This window comes from Schistocerca piceifrons, chromosome 4, assembly GCF_021461385.2.
Source record: "Schistocerca piceifrons isolate TAMUIC-IGC-003096 chromosome 4, iqSchPice1.1, whole genome shotgun sequence".
NCBI lineage: Eukaryota > Metazoa > Arthropoda > Insecta > Orthoptera > Acrididae > Schistocerca > Schistocerca piceifrons.
The window spans coordinates 699086139-699107135 of record NC_060141.1 but is presented as its reverse complement, the minus strand read 5'-3'; the positions used below and the strand labels follow the sequence as shown (position 1 = coordinate 699107135).

The 20997-nt window shown below is 44.3% G+C and overlaps 1 protein-coding gene across 1 annotated transcript in view; it reads right to left on the bottom strand.

Moving 5' to 3' along the window:
- The window catches only part of LOC124796117 (hemicentin-2-like), a 790202-nt gene that overhangs the window by 23634 nt on the left and 745571 nt on the right, over positions 1-20997 (bottom strand). The window contains exon 14 of the mRNA XM_047260206.1: positions 12391-12737. Within this exon, the coding sequence (XP_047116162.1) occupies positions 12391-12737 (347 nt within the window). The remainder of the gene's footprint in view (positions 1-12390; positions 12738-20997) is intronic.

The following is a 20997-nucleotide window of genomic DNA, read 5'->3' as shown; positions in this document are numbered from 1 at the left end:
TTGGATACTACACTTATTTTATCAGGTAATTAACTTCTGAACCGAAATAAGTCAAAACCATGCTTATCGATTTTCGGTGTGTACCGGGGACGAGAGTAGATGGAAATGACATAACATATTCCCTCTGTACAGCAAAAACTTTGGGACAGTTCTGAAACACAACAGGCGATATTGCACACGTTTTTCGTTTAATGTGAGGATAATTCAGTAACGGGAGTGGAATCCAAAGTTTTTATGAACATCTCCGGATTATACGGGACTCTTTCTAGTTTCCTTTCTTTCAACACAGCGCTGGACTCAAATTTTTTGTGGATGACTTCTATGGGTGTGAGACGGCTCAAAGCACTAGATTTGGGACAGGCAGGGCTGTGAACGTAGCAGAGAAAGAGGCGTTTTTGCTTCAAGCCCAAGCTGTTTCTACGGAAGCCAGGATGCCATGGCCTGGCGAGAGGGTAGCAGTCCATCGTGCATTTTTACAATCCATTCCTGGCCAGCAGTCGAAGTAAGGATGGGACGCGAGTCTAGCAGTAGGAGAGCAGGGGTTTCTCGTGTTTGGCAGACAGCGATTTAGAGACAAGTATTTTACAGTTTTCGAAGGAAACATGGTTTGTCGAAAATAATGATGTAACCTGATGATCAGCCTTCTAATTTGAGAGGACCTCTGATACAAGGCTAGTTTCCGGGTACGAAAACACACCATCGGTAAATTTATCAGGGATGCCACGTAGACGGAGCTAAAATGGCAGTCTTTTAGGGGTGAAAGTGCGTTGTGGGATTTGATTGTCATTTTAAAACAATGCAGTGCCTTGGCAGAATTTTGTGTGCTTGAAGGAACCCCTCTGTTGGGCGGACCTGTATGCATTTTTCGCTATTGTTTGGAGTGTGCGATTTGGCGTGAAATCATAGGTGGGCGTAAGGTTCTGTAAGAATATTGAGGAGGATGTGGATAGACAAGAAAGCGATGGGACGTGAGTCCATTGCCAGACGTGCTAGCTAGTGCAACTTGAGGGTTGGTTTGGAGACTTGGATCTTCGTGCTTCGCGAGCGTATCATCCACGTGCCTTGGAGAAGAACAGCGCCGCATAATACCAGATCAGCGAGATGACGATGACGTGGCCTCGACCTATACTGTAGAACCATTCACATGATGGCGGCGTTGTGTATGGCTGGCGGTAAACAATTACAGTGAGCAAAACTTGCAGCACTGGCGTGATAGGGCACTTTCTTGCTCTGCACTTGTTGAAATCAATACCATCAACAGTCTCTGGTCCAGAATAGCTGCGTTGAATGTACGAATTTTTCAGTTACTATCTGGTCAACTGTGACTCTTGGTTGTTTGGTGTGTGTGTGTGTGTCTGTGTGTGTGTGTGTATGTGTGTGTGCGAATTTCTAAGGGACCAATCTTCAGAGCTCATAGATCCCTAGACTTACACACTACTTAAACTAACTTATCCTAAGAACGACACACACACACCCATGCCCGAGGGACGACTCGAACCTCCGGTGGGAGGGGCCTCGAAATCCGTGACATGGAGCCTCAAATCGCGCGGCCACTCCTCGCGGCTGTTGTTTGGGATTCACAAAATTGGAGAGTAAATTTCAGACCGCTATTAGTATAAGAGGGGCTTATCTTTTTTGTTCAAGTAACGACGTAAATCAACATTTCCATTAGCTGGAGTTTGGATAATGAATTTGTAAAGCATCTCACATTCCATTCGTCGTCTCCTTGAATAATTATGTTTGACTGAACAACTTACTGTGTTAATCGAGAGATTCATTATCTTAAAACCTACCATTATAGGTATCATTCATAGTAAATAATTTATGTGTGCAAACCTCCACTTTGTGATCTATACCTAAGACCCTTAGTAACACACATACTAAGAAACCTTTTGCATCACCTCGGTTCCGGAACCTGTGCAGAAAATAGGACTATACATCATCATAAACATCATATCCACCATTTTTATTGCTCATGAAAACCTCAAATTGCATGTTGTACCACCCTACAGTGAGACCTTCAGAGGTGGTGTTCCAGATTGTTGTACACACCGGTACCTTTAATAACCAGTAGCACGGCCTTTTGCATTAATGCAAGCCTGTATTCGTTCTGGTCTACTATCCACAAGTTCATCAAGGCACTGTTGGTCCAGATTATCCCACTCCTAAACGGCGATTAGGCGTAGATCCCTCAGAGTGGATGGTGGGTCAAGTCGTCCATGAACAGCCCTTTTCAATCTGTCCCAGGCGAAAGGCAACGGTCCCGAGTTCGAGTCTCGATCCAGCACACAGTTATGATCAGTCAGGTAGTTTCTTATCCCAGGCATATTCGGCAGGGTTCATGTCTGGAGAATACGTTCAACCACTCTAGTCGAGCGATCCTGAAGGAAGTCATTCACAAGTTGTGCACGATGGTGGCGCGAATTGTCGACCATTAAGACGAATGCCTCGCCAATATGCTGCCAATATGGTTGCACTATCGGTCGGAGGATGGCATTCACGTATCGTACAATCGTTCCGGCGCCTTCCATGACCACTAGCGGCGTACGTCGGCCCCACATAATGCCACCCCAAAACAGCAGGGAACCTCCACGTTGCTGCACTCGCTGGACAGTGTGTCTATGGCGTTCAGCCTGACAGGTTGCCTCCGAACACGTCTCCGATGATTCTCTGGTTGGAGGCATATGCGACACTCATCGGTGAAATCTTCGTCGAATGGATTTCACCTTAAAACCCAACGTTTCGTCCCCATTTGCGGAGGACATTTTCAAGGAGGATCGTAGCTTCTTTGAATGTCCGATTCACACCTTGGCTCGCTCAGTACTACAGCAAAATTCCACCTCCACGTGCTTCCGCGCGATAGCGTGACGTCACATATTTCGGAAGCGAGATCGCAGTTGGCCGTTGCTATCACCCCATGGTGGAAGATTGGTACACATCTTCTTCAGCACCGCAATCCAGATGTCATTCAGTTTCACGTCATCCTCCTTCCTATTGAAACTACGGGATGTTGCACCATCTCTGTGGCGTCCCTGTAAAACCTTTCATGGTATCCGCTTGTGGCTGCCATTACTTGAGTCCTATCAAAATGAATACGATTATCTCCTAGCTACAAAGCATGTTCCACAATAGATGATCTCCGAATCTCCCTTCTACACAAAGGCACACAGACCATTAGCTACATCGGTATTCGAACCACAACCCACAACAAAAGCGAGACGTCATAAAGATATTGACGGATAGAGCAAGGAAAATCTGCGAACCAGAGTTGCTAGTTTCAAAATTAAAACACCTCACCAACTCATTACTCAAGAATTGTAATTCTTTCGCAGATGTGAAAAGAAGGTTAAGACCACCGCTTAGAAATCAATGCAATGCTCAGGCGTCGGTGTAATTGAAGTTTTCCTGTCTTTGATTAAGGACGTTACTGGCAGTATAGGAAAAATCTTGAAGAAGCGAAACGTATTGGCAATCTACGAACCCACCCGTAAGAGACAAGATGATCTAAAATCGGCCAAGGATGCTCGCCAACAGCTGGAAAAAGGAGGAATTTATAGGAATTCGTGTAGATGTGTGGAGGTGTATGTGGATACTACAGAAAGAACTGTCAAAAAACCACGGGAAGAGCACGGGGGTAATTGCATAAGAAGGGAGACAGACAGATCAGCTGTTGTGGAACATGCTTTGGAGCCAGGAGACCACTACATTCTTTTTGATAGGACTCAAGTACTGGTAGCCACAAGCGGATATCCTGAAAAGTTGTAGAGAGAGGCCATAGAAATTGTAAAACACCCTACGGCTTCAATAGGAAGAGGATATTCAACCGCCTTTCTTTACGTATAATATGCGCGCTGATGTGCATCAGTCCTTTCCTCTCCCCAGTTACTCTGAGATATTGCCTCACAATATCATTCATTTTACTTTCTCGTAATCATCAAACCAACTAGTTTACCTCTCAACTTCAAAAGCTAAAACCTGACACCTATTATCCTGTCTTTACATTCCCGAACTCACAAAAACGTCATTGAACAAAACGCACCGATTCCCTTAGTCTACATTTCCACACAGTCAATGAAAGTCATCGTATTTCAAGATTAACTCCATTTTCTAACAAGGTAAAGCAGTGAGAGAATATTGTTTACAACAAGTCACTCTCAGCCAGAAAACGACTTTAAAAAAAAACAAAAAAAAAAAAAAAAAAAAAAACATATTCCTGCTGCGGAACTATATGTGAAGTCAAAATTTCACGAACATACTTGTCGTAATTTGTCAATATCAAGGGCGCAAATCTTTAAATCACTTCAAAATCCGATGACGTTAAATTTGAATTTTTTTCAGGCCTCTTGGCTGAAGAACCAGTTAAACTGTTCGTATTTACCGCCCATTTATTGTAACGAAATGTTAATTAGGAGAAGAAAATAGTGGTTCTTGATAGAACAATCTCATCTTCAGAAAAAACAAATTCGAAGCATTGAGGATTTATATACGTTCTCACCATGCAACGCTTATCACCCATAAGATGTATCAGATGACCATGTCTGCGAGCCTGTATAACGTTTATCGACCATCTTCGTTGAAGATGGCCACGTCAACGAGATGGTATAAAGTTTATCGGCCATCAAATGTACTAGACGGCACCTTAGTGATATGGTGCGGACGTAGATTGCTTTGAGTGTTGTTGACGTGTGGAGATAAAATGTACGCTAGCCGTAAAGTGTTTGTTCCTGCGGACGTTATGACTGATAAAACCCAAATCTGATGACACTGGCGAGGCTTAGCGTATATCAGTATCAAATATCGACATGTGCGGCACTTATTCCGACTGCGCCGTAATATCCGCAGGTCTCAGGTGCGAAGTGTGGGGTTTCAGCTAGCTGAAAGTCACACGAAATAAATGATTCTAAATATAGATAAAAAAAAGATGGTGAGGCACTTAACTTGCAGCGATAAAAAATTAACTCTGTTTAAAATTTAACCGATTCTCTCGTACATATCAAACACACATCCCATTGTAAACTGTTCACTGTCGTCTGGCGACGGTTTTGACACCATCCATAACAAGACATGAGAAAAACAAAAGGGAGCTCAGTAGCCGGGATTTTCATTCGTATCTCTACTTCAAGAGCTTGTGGTCAGCTCTTGTACAGAGCGGACCACCGAGAGTGAAACAAGGGCGAAAAGGAAGCAAGTGAAAAGCTAGGAAAGAGGTTGATGAACTTGTACCATGCATACGTCTATAGACTGGCATAAATAACTTATTAATGTGGCTTTCTTAGTTATAATGTACTGACACTATCTTTCTTGCTTTTATGTAAGGGTTGATCAGAAGTTTCGTTAGAGGTGGTGGCTGCAGCGCAAACGCAACGTAGCGCCACCTCGGTATGGGTATATAAGCAGCGACATGTAGGCAAAGGATTAATGTGGAATGCGTGCGGTAAATACGGAAACGTGAGCTATGGTGACGTTATTACGAAATGAGTCCAAAGAGGAGCAACGTCCTGTTATTCTTTTGTTGCTGCCGCAGGACAAGCTCCTGTAGATATCCATCGGAGAAAGAAGAATATGAATAGGGCTGCATGTCTGTCGGAAACCCCTGCTGCGGCAAGGGGTGCTGCTTCATGATAATTCACGTCCGTATATTGCAAATGTCTTAAAGCAATAGGAGACACTCGAGTACCCGAACTTTAGTTCTGATGTCTCCCCACGGGATTATCACGCCTTCGGACACTTAAGAAAGCCTTGAAGGGTGGGCGAATCCCGCAGGGAGTTACCGAGTTCTTCACTGAGCAGGACACGGTGCGTCGGTGGGACGATTGCCTCAATGTTCACGACGATTTTGTCTGACTCGTTTACTGATTGTTTCCTCTATGGCTTTCTAACGGAAGCTTTTTGATTGCCCCTTTTACTATAGAATCTCTTCAGCACCCGTACAAAGTCCCAATTTTTACTCACAAGGGAACCTCCCCATCGCACCCCCCTCAGATTTAGTTATAAGTTGGCACAGTAGATAGGCCTTGAAAAACTGAACACAGATCAATCGAGAAAACAGGAAGAAGGTGTGAGGAACTACGAAAAAAATAAGCAAAATATACAAACTGAGTAGCCCATGCGCAACATAGGTAACATCCATGTTAGTGTCAGCTCAGGAGCGCCGTGGTCCCGTGGTTAGCGTGAGCAGCTGCGGAACGAGAGATCCTTGGTTCAAGTCTTCCCGCGAGTGGAAAAGTTTAATTCTTTATTTTCAGTTTATGTGACAAACTCTTATGTTTTCATCACTTTTTTGTGAGCGATTATCACATCCACAAGGAAACCTAAATCGGGCAAGGTAGAAGAATCTTTTTACCTATTCGCCAAGTGTACTAGTTAGGTGGGTCGACAACATATTCCTGTCATGTGACGCACATGCCGTCACCAGTGTCGTGTAGAATATATCAGACATGTTTTCCTATGGAGGAATCGGTTGCGATCAAATGTTTTCGGTCCTTTAGTCTACCAATCGCACGGTCGCAAAACACAGACACTAAACTTATTACAGTGAACAGAGACGTCAGTGAACGAACGGACAGATCATAACTTTGTGAAAATAAAGAAACTAAAACTTTCACTCGAGGGAAGACTTGAACCAATGACCTTTCGTTCCGTAGCTGCTCACGCTAACCACAGGACCACGGAGCTCCTCAGCTCACATTATCCGTGATGTTGCCTATCTTGCACATCGACTACTCAGTTTGTATATTTTGCTCATTTTTTCATAGTTCCACACAATTTCTTCCTGTTTTCTCGATTGATCTGTGTTCAGTTTTTCAAGGCCTATCCACTGTGCCAACTTATAACTAAATCTGACGGGGGTGCGATGGGGAGGTTTCCTTGTTAGTCCAATCTAGCCATTGTCACGAATGATGATGACATCACAAACACCTAGCCTCTGGGCAGAAAATATCCCCAAACCAGGCGGGAATCGAACTCGGAATGCCGCGATCCTCAGGCAGCAACGCTGCCACATTTTTTCCCCTTCTTTGTATTTTGTTCGTTACTTTTACTTGTATTTGATCGTAGCGGACCTCACATGTTATCTGGTGAAGTTCGTTGTTCATCCCTTGAATCAGTTTTTTGTTACAGCGACCAGTCAGCTCTCTGACCGAACACGCTGAGCTACTGTGCCGACGACACTAGACCACGAGCTCCGTACAGAGATACAACTGAAATATATGTACAAATATGCGTAAGCGTACGATGCGATGGGTAAAGACCTTATCCCAAAATCCTGGAAAGATTTTATCTAAATTGATACATATATTATTTATGATCTGGAATTATATGAAAGTATTATGGTGATAAGAACCATAAGCTTCCCGTTGGTCTGGGGGTGCTAACGAACACAGAGGGGGAAGGAGGATATAGTCTTTCGGGGGACAGGGAGATTAAAAGAGAGAGAGGAGAGGAGGCGATGGCCAGAGAAAGGAAAGAGGAGGAGGTAGACCGTGGGGAGGAAGAGATTAGCTCTGAGAGATAGGGGAGGTGATGGACAGAGAAAGGGATGGAGATGATCAGAGAGAGAGAGAGAGGGGGGGGGGGGGGGGGAGAGGAGGATATGTCTGGATCCCGGCTCGTCGCGTTTTAAGACCGCTGCATGATATTCACATCGATTACGGCCGCCAGGGTGCACTGTGGAATTGCGAGCGCTGCGGTCTCAAATGTTTAGCGTCTTTATATGAATGCATGATGTCTGCACAAATACGTCCGACCTTCTGTGGGAATCTCAGAGTAGCGAGCTTGGAGGAAATGGACAGGAAGAGGACAGGTGCCGCTTGGTGCGAATGTAGCTTGGCCGCGAGGCGTGCCCTAGTAATCCCCACAGATACGATAGTCCTGTGTCCCGGATGGCGTAGCGGCTAACGCATCTGCCTAATAAGCAAGAGATCTCGGGTTCGAATCCAGGTCTGGTACGTAATTTCACAAGTCGTCGCTGATTCCGTGTAATGTCCTTTCCTTTCTTTCCTCTTCACCTTCAATTTAAATGTAATGTTAGTGCCGCCATAAGCCACGTCTGTCCGACGGACCTATCAGGGCTCCCGGCTGTCCTACAATGACACCAGCGTGGCGTCCTACACATCCAGCACACCTGGTGCTCCGTTCGTTAGTTGTGATTTCTCTGCGTGGTTGTATAGATGTCACTTCATATAGGTATCTTCGTTCAGAATTCGCTACATCTTAGTGTCGGATCAAGCTTTGCTCTTTGAACTTGTTATTCTGCTGTTTAACGATGCAAAAGGCGTTTGGGACACGTATTTGCAGCGGCTGAATCAGCACTTCACCGGGTTTCAGTAGTCAGATGATACTCTTCATGGTCACTTTTACTTGATAAAGAAACTCTCTTCATTCTAGAATACGGCTGTGCTCATGTTTGAAGAGAAGCGTTTGTTGCTGTCAAATGGTTATTCAGAATGATTCCACCTGGTCGCATCGCACCTCGAGTACAATCAATCTCCCAGCAGCGTGATCAATCCTGCCGCTCACATGTGACGGATTAGTGGCGGTTGAGTCTACACTGTGATTCCACTTCTACAAAAACGACTTGCAAAGCTTCATATGCTGAATCACTTATCCGAGATGTTGTTCTCCAGTTGGCTCCCAATCCGGTAATTGGTACTGAAGCCTTCACACTGGATATCCATTTCATAGACGATATTTTGGAAATCACGCACTATTTTGAGATCTTACAGGCTGAAAACGAACGCCTCAAGCTTACACTTCAGGTAACACCAGTCCAGCCTCCGTCTCGGAGGCGGAATTCTCGTAAGTAATTTTCCCGTCGACTAAGATGTGATCATCGACTTCGGATGTCTCCGTTGGCTCTGAACAGCCTGTTACGCCTTGTCGACTTACGCAGCGGGATTTACCATCACGTCCTAACTACTTGACAGCACTCCCACGTGCGGACAATTTGGACCGCTGGGAGCACTGCACCCTTTCTGTGAAACTTGTCCATCTCCGCATTTTATGTCGTCAATTATCGACTCAGTCCGAACCACCCGCCGCATGCATGACTGGTATATGCATCAACTTCAGAAGATGTTTCTCGGGGTGATCCTTTCACCATCCTTCCACTTCTAAATTGTTTATCACCCTCGTCTTATACAACTTTAAGCAAAGTTTTATACACCACTATGTGAGATTTTGTTTTCTTCCTCGTTTGTTTCACAGGAAACAGGAATGTTATATTTATGGCTTACCGGCTCATGACCTGAATATTGGTGTGGAAGATCAATAATCCCAAACTTCGTAATCCTACAAATTTTTACATTAAAACTATGTGAAATACTACCACTGACATTACTATCCTGAAGCATCAAGAAGCAGGAGAGTTCTCTCTTTCCGCATATGCCAGTGATCTCTACCGATCTACTTTTTCATTGTAAGTAACTTAAATTTCCAATCTGGTTTCATTGGCAATGAGACCCATGGTCAGAGAGAGAGAGGGGGGGGGGGAGGGGAGTGGATGGAGTAGAAGACGGCCAAAGAGAGGGGCAGGAAAAGGTGGGCGGAGGGGGGAGGGGGGAAGAAGACATGAACGTGTTCTCAATTGCCATACATATTTAGCAACTGCGAAGCTCTTTCGAGTTCGCTAGTGTTACTGTATGTTCGTTTATATTAAGGATGTTTTCAGTCATTGCAGTTACCACTGATCATCTGTTAATCATTCTTACTTTCGTAACAATCTCTAATGACATAACCTTCCGGAACAAGTCCATTCAGAATGTGTGTTAAATCCATAGTAATCATCATTCAATATTGTTAACATACATTCACTGTGGGAATCTGATTGGTGTGGATATTTTGAAAGTAGACTTTCTAAGTTTTATTTACATGTTCTGTGATTTGAAATACTCGATCTATTCCCTGCTGTCCTACTATTTTTCTTTGTCACACAGCACCTCTTCCACCATTGACTATTATTGTTAAAGTAAAAAAAGGAATGCCACTCCGTGATTTGGAGTCCATGTTAAACAGCAGTGCCTACCGCCTTTAGCTAATGAGTAAGTCTAGTATTCAAGAGTCTAGGCGGTCACGAAGAAATCCTCTGGCAGATCGCATGCTGTCTGTCCAAACGAAACTGTCAAGGACTAACCAATTCTAGAAGCTTGGAGAATGGATGTTGTTAGTATGTCGAAAGATGTGTGATAGTAGCATGTAAGGGCATGATCGACAGCATTCCTTAAAACGTGGCGAGAGTTAGCTTGCCAATATGAGCAGGTGCCTGAAAGGAAGAAAAGCTTGGGGTAACCACTGGAGTAGTCGTCTAAGCTGCTGGACCGCTACTGGAAGAGTCTAGTACGCGAGTTATCTTCCTGGATTAGGATGTGCTCCTAGGCAGAAAGCACGGTAGATACCCATACTTTTGCATGAAACAACACTATTCCTGGTCGTCAGGACAATGGGCACTCTCAGGCAGTAAAATACGCGCCGTAGAGGCTAGGTTTAAGTAGTCTCGTCCGTTGTTCATCAAACCTGGTGGGACAGTGGTGGTTCTAAGTGAAATGGTAAGAGTAATAAACAAGTATCAGAGTGCTAGTTCAAGTCCTGGCCATGTAGTAGTTGGTGGTATGGCTAAGAATCTGTGACTCAGTCGGATTTGCTGGGAAAAACCTGATGAACTGGAAGATACCTGGGCTCGACAGTCGGTAGGGCTGGGAATCTGCGAACTGTAACTTTTATGGGCAGCAGATCCGACTGCAACGCGTACTGTGCAGATACCGATGCTGAGGGGTGAGCTTTGTGAGGGCCACCCACATGGGCAATGACCGGCAGAATCGACTCTGATTCTGTGTCTAAGTGCTCTCCGCAGATAGTGAGTCCCATCTCCAAAGAAATAGAGTTTCCGCAAGCCTGTAAATGCAGGTAGTGGTGCAGCTAGATAGTGGTTTTCCCAATATCGATGCATAAACCAATTGCGTCGAGTCAGGAGCACAACAGAAAGATAACGATGGCACCCACATAGGGCAGAGCAGAAGGAAGGGTTCCGGATGGTTTCGTTCCTGGTTCTCTGTAGAGTCTTGTTGCTGGAGTGTACAGGCAGCGTCTGTGACTTCAGATGTATGGCCTCTAACTGAGTCCCCAAGTGAAATATTACGTTGACTTGTCCGCCAGTACATGTGGAATGTCTAGCTACCTTCATTCACTTACTATAGTGTGCCTGCAGTATAGTGTTGATTCTCTGTTGGAGATGCTGATAAGACTGTTTCCATGTTTTTTCTTTAAAGGGGGGTAGGACGTCAAACGGGCCGACTTGGAGCAGGAGAGGGACCACAGGACATTTTAATTTCCACTGTCTATACTTTTACAAATAAATTCATAAAAGTTTGTCAGCATGACCAAGGAGGATTCAGAATTCACGCTCATAACAATGGAAGTTCGAAAACATAACGAAGTAATTTTCTTTACATGTGAAATTTCATCATTTTTTTCACTTACTAATGGCAGCATTTGTAGCTATAGGTACACTTTCCTTCATAAGTAAGAGAGATGGTTCGATGAAGTTTGCACAGCATACAAACCATACTTAAAGGTGTATGAAACTCTAGAATTAATCTATTAAAAACTGTGAAAAAAATGTAGGTAAGTAACTAAAAAATTTGTGTTTTTTCTAAACACGAAGGTTTAAAATACAACAGATCATTATTTTTTTAATAAATTAAATAAATTCTAGTGTTTCATACACCTGTAAGTATGGTATGTATGCTGTGCAATATTCATCGAAGAATCTCTCTAACTTATGAAGATAAGTGTAGCTATAGCAACAAATGCAGCCAATAGTAAGTGATAAAATGATGAAACTTCACACGTAAAAAAAATATTTTGTTATGTTTTCAAACTTCCACTGCAATGAATGTGAATTCTGAATCCTTCCTGGTGATGCTGACAAAGTTTTATGAATGTATTTGTAAAAGTATAGACACTGGAAATTAAAATGTCCTGAGATGCCTCTCCTGCTCTAAGTCGGCCCGTTTGACGTTCTACCCCTCCTTAAGATAATTTGTTTGCCTGAATATAGCCTGTGCATATATTGTTCTTATTTTTTAGTATTGTTTGTTTATGCCATACAGATTTGAACATGTATTTTTTCACATTTGCTTACTCCTAATCTTATGAAGTTGTTACCTACATATACTTGCGCCCACTCAACTCCCAGCACTTCCACTAAACACACTATCCTGTTGCAAACCAGCACCATTTTTGTATGGCTAAGGCAACGTGTAGTACGAATGTGCATAATCAAGTACTGTATTCAAATCAGTCTTCGGAATAACGATAGCTTTAAGTTCTTATTTTGAGTATCTCCTGAATTTTGCATAATGGCATGCGAAACAATAGCTAAGAAACCGTGCGTACCCCTGGGAGACTTGAGGATGTCCGGCTGCCGGCCATCGACGACGCAGCTGTCCTGGGCCGTCTTGAGGCGGTAGGAGACGACGTAGCGCTCGTGGCCGTGGTTGATCTCGAGCATGGAGCCGTGTTGCGGCGGCGGCGGCTGCTTCTCGAGCTGCAGGGCTGGCGTGGCGCCGCCCCCGCTGCAGACGCCGCCCCCAGAGGCGCCGCCCCCGCGGCCGCGGCCGCCCGCCGCCTCGTATGCGCGCCGCCGACGCACGGCCAGCACGGCCACCAACAACACCGCCAGACCCGCCGCCAACAGCGCCCCCGTCAGCAGCGCCGCCAGTGGCACGATGTCCCAGCCGCCGCTCTGCGTCAGCTCTGCAACCGGCACACGGCACATACCTTACAGCCACGGTTTCACGTGCTCAGCAAAAGCTATCGTCATTTGCCACCCTTATGAAATCAGGGCTACAGTAGTGGCGGGTTTCCTTCTTGCCTCTATGGCTGTGAGTATTCAAGCATGACTAGCAATCAATCCGTAAAATTCTTTCCCAGCAACTGTTCGTCCCTTGTAACAATACCCACTCCAACTTTTTCTGAAGACTGTACAGGTTCCTCAACGATCCATCCATTTACCACTCCTTACCCTACCACACATAGACTAAAAAGGTAGAAATGGCTCAAATGGTTCTAAGCACATCTGAGGTCATTAGTTCCCTAGGCTCAGAACTACTTAAACCTAACCAACCTAAGGACGTCACACACATCTATGTCTGAAGCAGGTTTCGAACCTGCGAGTGTAGCAGCAGCATGGTCCCGTACTGAAGTGCCTACAATCGCTCGGCCACAGCGGCCGGCAACTAAAATGGCATGCATGTAACTAGGGCAGTAGGGGTCCTTTTCATATGCTGAACATGTGGTGAAGGGTAAATGGATATGGGGAGTGAAGTGTGGTGCTCAACAATTCTGAGGGGATGGTGAGACTTGGAAGACGTGTGATAAATTTTCTTACGTGAGGATGGGATGGATGGGATTCTTGAAATGATGTATGATGGTTGAGCGATGTAGTCTCCCAAGGTGGGTGAGGTAGCAGTTTTAGTACTTTTAGTTTATTGTGGGCTTTCCTCCAGACAGATAGTGGGCGAGGATAGCAGGTAAGTGTAAATGTAATTACATTAACAAGCTTGCACAACCACTTTCTCTGAAGTCCATAAAACCCTACACTCGTCCCAACTCTCCATCTAAGTCCACCCTAACAATTTTATCGTCTGGCTTCCTCCAAAAGGCCACTCAACAATTTAAGCAAAAATAATCAATCTATATCGCAGATGATGCTTATTTTTGTGGTAAGCAGCTTCAATCATAGACAAACCTTCTCAGACCAGCATTATCTCCATTTGTCACATGTGGAGTCGATGCATACTGTAAAGTAGCACCTGCTATCAACTAAGCAGTAACTTCAGCGCTGGTTCCATGTACCATTTCTGTGCATCACGCATGAAGATACATACTGGTTTGAACATGGTCTGTCTATGATTGCAACTGCTTACAATGGAGATAACCCCATTGGTGACATAATCTAACCATTTTTGTTAAATTACTTACAAATCACTGTTGGTTATGTTCAGGACCTCAAAAATTGTCAGTCAGTACTTGTCACAGAGCTTTGTGTCCTCGTGACCTCTACCTGACAATTGACACTCATGTTTCATCAAACATAACACTAATAGACTCTAAGTCCACTAAAATCTAGCCTGGGATCCCCATCTACTAACTGCCCAGATGGAAGCCTACGAAACTCCTCCGAAACTCTCCCGAATGTGTCATGAAGGCCCAACGGCACCGACCGGCCGCCGTGTCATCCTCAGCGAATAGGCGTCACTGGATGCGCCACTCTCCCAGCCATATGTCAGTTTCGAGCCCGGAGCCGCTACTTCGCAAGTATCTCCTCAGTTTGCCTCACAAGGGCTGAGTGCACCCCACTTGCCTACAGCACTCCACAGACCTGATGGTCATCCACCCAAGTGCGAGCCCAGCCCGATATTGCTTAACTTTGGTGATCTGACGGGAAGTGGTATTACCACTGCGGCAAGGCCGTTGGCCAAATAGAAGCCTAAAAAAAGCTAAAAGTACTAAAAATAATTCCTTGCTGATCATTGAGGCTAAATCTGTCAAGTATTATTCCTAGTTAGAAGAATCTCATATATCCCACACCCACCTATAACATTTAGCTCAGACCTTCCAGTCGTACTATGCCCTCAAAATTCTTGAGCACCATATCGCACTTTCTATATCCACTTATTATTCCCTCCTACATTTTCTACCACCTCCTGAATAAACCTGAACTTCCTCAAATGCACGCATGCTTTACCAGTTTATGTCTCACACCAAGTAGTATCGCAACACCCCATTGTATCCTGATGTTTTGAGAGCCCTGGCCTGCTGCGCATCTGTCTTCATGACCCAATTACTTTACATCTCCAAACTCTCCATGACGTTTCTCACAATAATTGCAAATGTCTTCCCCTCTCAGACTATCAAATCATTCCTCAAAACATGTCATCTGTTATGTACACTACGTTATCCTTTTATAAATATAAGCTCTATCCCACAGATCCCTGTATAATTGTTATCCTGCCCACCACACAACATCGTATCTCTTGACCGTTCCCATTATTAATCCTACATTGCAAAATTCCTGTACTCTCGGTGAACCACAGCTTATATTTGTTTAAATACGCCTTGCTGTACACTGCGAGCTGGGTGTTAAATATTTAATTGTTAAACATGTATTCATGCATACAACCAATCATCAAACACATATTTTGCATGTCGATATCAAATGACATGTATGTCACTTATAGAACCTCTACGATGTCGGAATTGATGTGGATCTCTGAGACACACAGGTTGTCGTATGAACATTTTAGTACTATCAAACGATGGACGGCCACATTCTCCGCTCTCTCTGAACTTCCTCTTCTGCTTCACTCTATATCTCCCAGAGTGTTCAGTCCATTCCCCACCTCGCCGGCCGAAGTGGCCGTGCGGTTAAAGGAGCTGCAGTCTGAAACCGCAAGACCGCTACGGTCGCAGGTTCGAATCCTGCCTCGGGCATGGATGTTTGTGATGTCCTTAGGTTAGTTAGGTTTAAGTAGTTCTAAGTTCTAGGGGACTAATGACCTCAGCAGTTGAGCCCCATAGTGCTCAGAGCCATTTGAACCAGCCAGCCATTCCCCACCTCATCGTCACTTCTACCTATTTTCATAACTAGGCTCACTTCATATTTAATTCATATCCATCTTAGTTTAACCCTCTGTGTTCACTGAGACCGGACAGATGTACCGATCACCAGATGTAACATCTACAAATGGCGACCTGTTGGCTTCAGAGAGATTTTATAATTGACATACATTTCATTTGATATGGACGTTCTGACGTTATTTACTCCTAGAGCCTTAGCGTTCACTCACGTACTTAATAACTATAAAGATTTATTTTAGCTGATATGACACAACCGATGGAGTGAGGTGTAAACAACTTCATTCTTTTATATCCAAGTTCTGATTTGATTGACAGACATCATAGTGACACTCTGTAGTAAGAAATTATACACAAAATTCATATTCTTTCCATTACACTGTTTCAGTAACAGTAGTACTTTGATTCAGTGCAGATGAAGCACTTTGTGTGACCTCAGGGCGACAACAATAATTTCAGGCTATGGCAGGTGGAGTCGAGTGTGGTAAGTGAGCGGGTGAGAGCCTGCTTGGGAATGGCTATGCGTTTCAGTGTAGGCAATGCCGCACAGGTTTGCCCACCGAGTATGTAGATATTAATATACCACGAATTTGCACACAATGCATAGCAGATTGAGAGTACAGGTGCAATTTTTGTAACGCGCTATACACAAAGTTTTTTGTGCTGCAACATCATTGCTAACTACCAGGTATAGAAGTATGAAACCAGAATTCCCCTATAAATGGTGTCAGCCGCCTGCAGCGCCATCGGCCGGCCGGAGTGGCCGAGCGGTTAAAGGCGCTACAGTCTGGAACCGCACGACCGCTACGGTCGCAGGTTCGAATCCTGCCTCGGGCATGGATGTGTGTGATGTCCTTAGGTTAGTTAGGTTTAAGTAGTTCTAAGTTCTAGGGGACTTATGACCACAGCAGTTGAGTCCCATAGTGCTCAGAGCCATCTTTTTTTTTTTTTTGCAGCGCCATCTGCTTCCTGTAACGACTGACGGTGAATGTCAACACACGGTAACCCATGTTCCATGCATCGGTGTCTGTTTCAGACCAGTGAACATGTCGAGTTTTGTACCTACGAACTACGAATTGCTGACAGCATTAGTTTTCTATTATCATGTTATCATTTGAAGAAAACTGCAGCAGAATCGCATCGAATATTTCGGAGAACACTCTCTTGGGAAAACACAGTGTTCAGAGTGGTTCAAAAAATTCAGAAGTGGGGATTTTGACATGAGAAACGACGACGGCGGGAAACCACCGAAAAAGTACAAAGACAACGAATTGCAGACCTTATTGGATGAAGATGATACTGAAACTCATCAGGAACTCGTGGAACAATTAAATGTGACGCAGAAAGCCGTTTCTCTTCGGTTGAAAGCTATGTGAAAGGTGCAGAAAGTGGGAAAAAGGGTTTCACGTGAACTAAATGAAAGACATAAGCAAATCGGAACGCCACTTGTGAAATGCTGCTCGCCATATACAAAAGAAAGTAGTTTATCCATCGAATAGTGAGGGGTGATGTAAAATGGATATATTTTGAGAATCTTAAGCGTCGTAAATCATAGGTGAATGCAGGCAAGACCACAGCAAGACCAAATCGCTTTGGAAAGAAGACAGTGCTCTGTGTTTGGTGGTATCAGAAGGGTTTCATCCATTGTGAGCTGCTAGAACATGGTGAAACCGTTAACACTGATCGCTATCAATAGTAAATGATCGATTTAAATGGAGCTTTGCCTGAAAAAAGACCGCAATACGGAAAAAGGCAACACAAAATCATACTACTGCATGTTAACATCCCATCACACACAGTAAATCGGTTCAGGCAAATGACCGAGGCGTTCGGCTGGGAAATAGTAGGGCATGCGGCTTATTCTCCAGACTTGGCTCAATCCTGTTATAATCTGTTTGCATCACTGGGACATGCTCTCACTGACCAGAGCTTCAATTCGTATAAAATTGTTCGAAAACGGCTCGCTAATTGGTTCGCTTCAAAAGAAGAAGTGTTTTTTGGCGTGGAATTCATAGCTTGCCAAATAAGTGGCAGAAATGTGTAAAGAGCAATGGAGATTATTTTGAATAAAATATTGTGTATCAGTTTCGGACAACAGACGTCTAATTATTGTAACCAAATTCCGGTTTCATACCTCTACACCTGGTATGCGAACAATATTAAATTTGACTCGGAAGACGAACATTTATTATATCCACTGCAAGCAGTTTTCGGCTTTGTCCGCTCTTTCATTCTGTATTATTAAAGCTAATGGCCCCCTCAACTTTAAACTGAATAGTTTGAGATCCCTGGTCCACTCACTACTAGCTTTCTTTGCAGCCACTCATCAAGAGAGGTGGACAATAAGGCGTACATGTTGCTTCTGTGCTGGGATAACATAATCAGGACATCAAGTTGGTGGACTTTTAGAACTCTCTTGTGTCCTACCTTTACGCAGTAGGACACAACTACGGTCAACAACACACTCTGCACTCAAACAGCAAATGTGGACACACATGTGTAATCTGTCACAACGTCGAGGATGGAATAAGCAGGACGCTAGTCAAGAACGTCGACTTTTTTCCTATTAGGTTGGAAAGGTCAATTTGTTCCCATACAATTAGTGCCCATCACATTAGCTCCCCCACCCCCCCTCGATACTACCATAGATCCCATGCAAGCGCAGGGAAAAGTCTTCCTCAGCATAATACAGTATTTCTCACGCCAGCCTGCGTCCGTGGGGCGCTCCTCGTTTCAAGCCGCTGTTCAGCTCGATTACGGCGATTATGGAGGCGACCATCGGACTGGTGTAGTAAAAATGTGATTCACCAGAATAGTCGACACGTTTCCATTGATGGTCGGTCGAATCCCGATGGTCCCGTACCCACTGCAATGGTAACTGACGATGTCTTTGAGTCAACATGTGAACAAGTAGGGGTGGTCTGCAGCTGAGCTCCACGTTCAACAATGTACGGTGAACGGTGTGTTCCGATGCACTTGTGCGTGCACCAACATTGTGCTTTTTCGGCAGAGATACCACAGATCACCATCTATCCTACTTTACAGAGCAGACAAGCCTCCGCAACCCTCATTCTGTGAAGAGTCGTTGACGTCCACCCACTTAGAGCCTAGTGGTAGCTTCACTGTCCTTCTACCTCTTTGCGTAGATGCCCATGAGAGTAGCACGAAAAGTCGAGCAGCTTCACCGTTTCCGAGATACTCGTTCACAGGCTCTGTGTATTAATAATAATCTGGCCTTTGGTAGATTGTTTATCTCAATGGATCCTCGCTAGAGTGCTCCCCCGTCCGTGTCTGCTCCGCTTACATACTTTTCTTACCGAGTCACGTGCCCGCAACGCCACCAGGCGGCATCTAACCACGCGGTGTGTAGTGGACATAATGTTTTAGTTCAAAAATGGCTCTGAACACTATGGGACTTAACTTCTAAAGTCATCAGTCCCCTAGATATTAGAAATACTTAAACCTAACTAACCTAAGGACATCACACACATCCATGCCCGAGGCAGGATTCGAACCTGCGACCGTAGCGGTAGCGCGGTTCCAGACTGTAGCGCCTAGAACCGCTCAGATACTACGGCCGGCCATAATGTTTTGGCTTATCATTGTACATCCATCTTAGTTTAATCTTTGCCGTCACCCACTTCTTCATACCTATCTTTAATTATACCGCTATAGCAAAGTAACATGATCGTCTCTAACATCCACATCCTAAACCCAAGAATAACCTTATTTAACAATAGCCCAACCCAGCAATGCAAAAATTGCATTTATTCTAAGGAAAGGCTTCCATTAACCCCACCACACCACCCACATTACTTCCTGTAGATTTCACCAAACTGACAACATCCGTCCAGTGGCTCGAGGCGAGGTCGTCACCAACCAGTAATGACGTTATATTACACGTTTCATGTAAATTAGTGTTGTATGAAACCTGTCATCTTGTGTGAAGAAAATGCGATGATTACTTTAGAAATTTTTCATGGGCTCAGTTGACATAATCTTTATAATTATTCATCCCAATTAAATTTAATGGTTGATTATATAATTAAGTCATTAATCTAAAACTCTAATTGTTGCTTAAATCGCGTCTTGAAGTTTCAGGTAATGGAAGTACCGTTAAAAATTCTAGTGAAGTGCTGTGATTGCATCACACGTTGAACGGTTACGAAACAAAACCCATCACCCTACTGTCCACGGTGCTAAGTAAGGTACGGCTCTAATCACCTTATTTTCGATGGGAAGTTAAACCCTCATCTTCTATATGCTACCTAAGGCGCAGTGAATTGAATCAGCTTACCTCGCGAACATATAGTTGATACAAGGGTGAGTCAAATGAAAACCATAAATATATTTTTTAAATATTATTTATTGTGCAGAAGTGGTACAAAGCTGTATTACTTCTCAACATAATCTCTCCCACGCTCAATGCAAGTCCTCCAGCACTTACTACGGGCATAAATTCCCTTAGAACTAAATTCCTTCGGTAGTCCGCGCAACCACTCATACAGCGCGCGGCGTATCTCTTAATCAGAACGGAACTTATTTTCTTCCATTGTGTCTTTGAGTGGTCCAAACATATGGAAATCACTTGGAGCAAGGTCTGGGTTGCTCGCTCTCTTCGTTTCCGGTTGTTGGAAGTGAACCCAGGTTCCGTCCCAAGTAACAATTCTTGCAAGGAAGCCATCACCTTCTCGTTCAAAGCGCCGAAGAAGTTGTACACAAGCATAAACACGTCGTTCTCTCTTTTCATGAGGCAGCTGCCGTGGCACCCATCTTGCGGACACTTTGTGAAACTGGAGCACATCATGCACAATGTGGTGTGCTGAACCATGACTAATCTGTAAACAAGCTGCAGTGTCAATTAGTGTCACTCGGCGGTTTTCCTTCACTATGGCTTCAACTGCTGCAATATTCTGTGGAGTCACAACTCGTTGTGCCTGACCTGGACGAGGAGCATCTTCCACAGAAGTCACACCATTCACTGACTTCCCACTCCATTTGTAGACTTACTGCTGTGACAAACATGCATCACCGTACTGAACCTTCATTCCTCGATGAATTTCAATAGCCCCCCCCTCCCCCCTGCCGTTTACTTCGCAAAAACCGAATAACAGAACGCTGCTCTTCCCTGGTGCAGTGGGGCGGCCATCTTTATACTGATACTGCGACGGTATGTGTGCATCTGTACTATGCTGCCAACTACAGGCCATTCTGCACGCTGTTTGTAGCACGCTTACCAACTTGCAGGATACCGCCGCTAAATTTCGATTTGTTATTGAAATTTAAGCTTTTCATTTGACTTACCCTCACAGTAATTCCCAATGGTCGACGTGATTTTGAATCAGTGCAAACTGTGTTTATCCT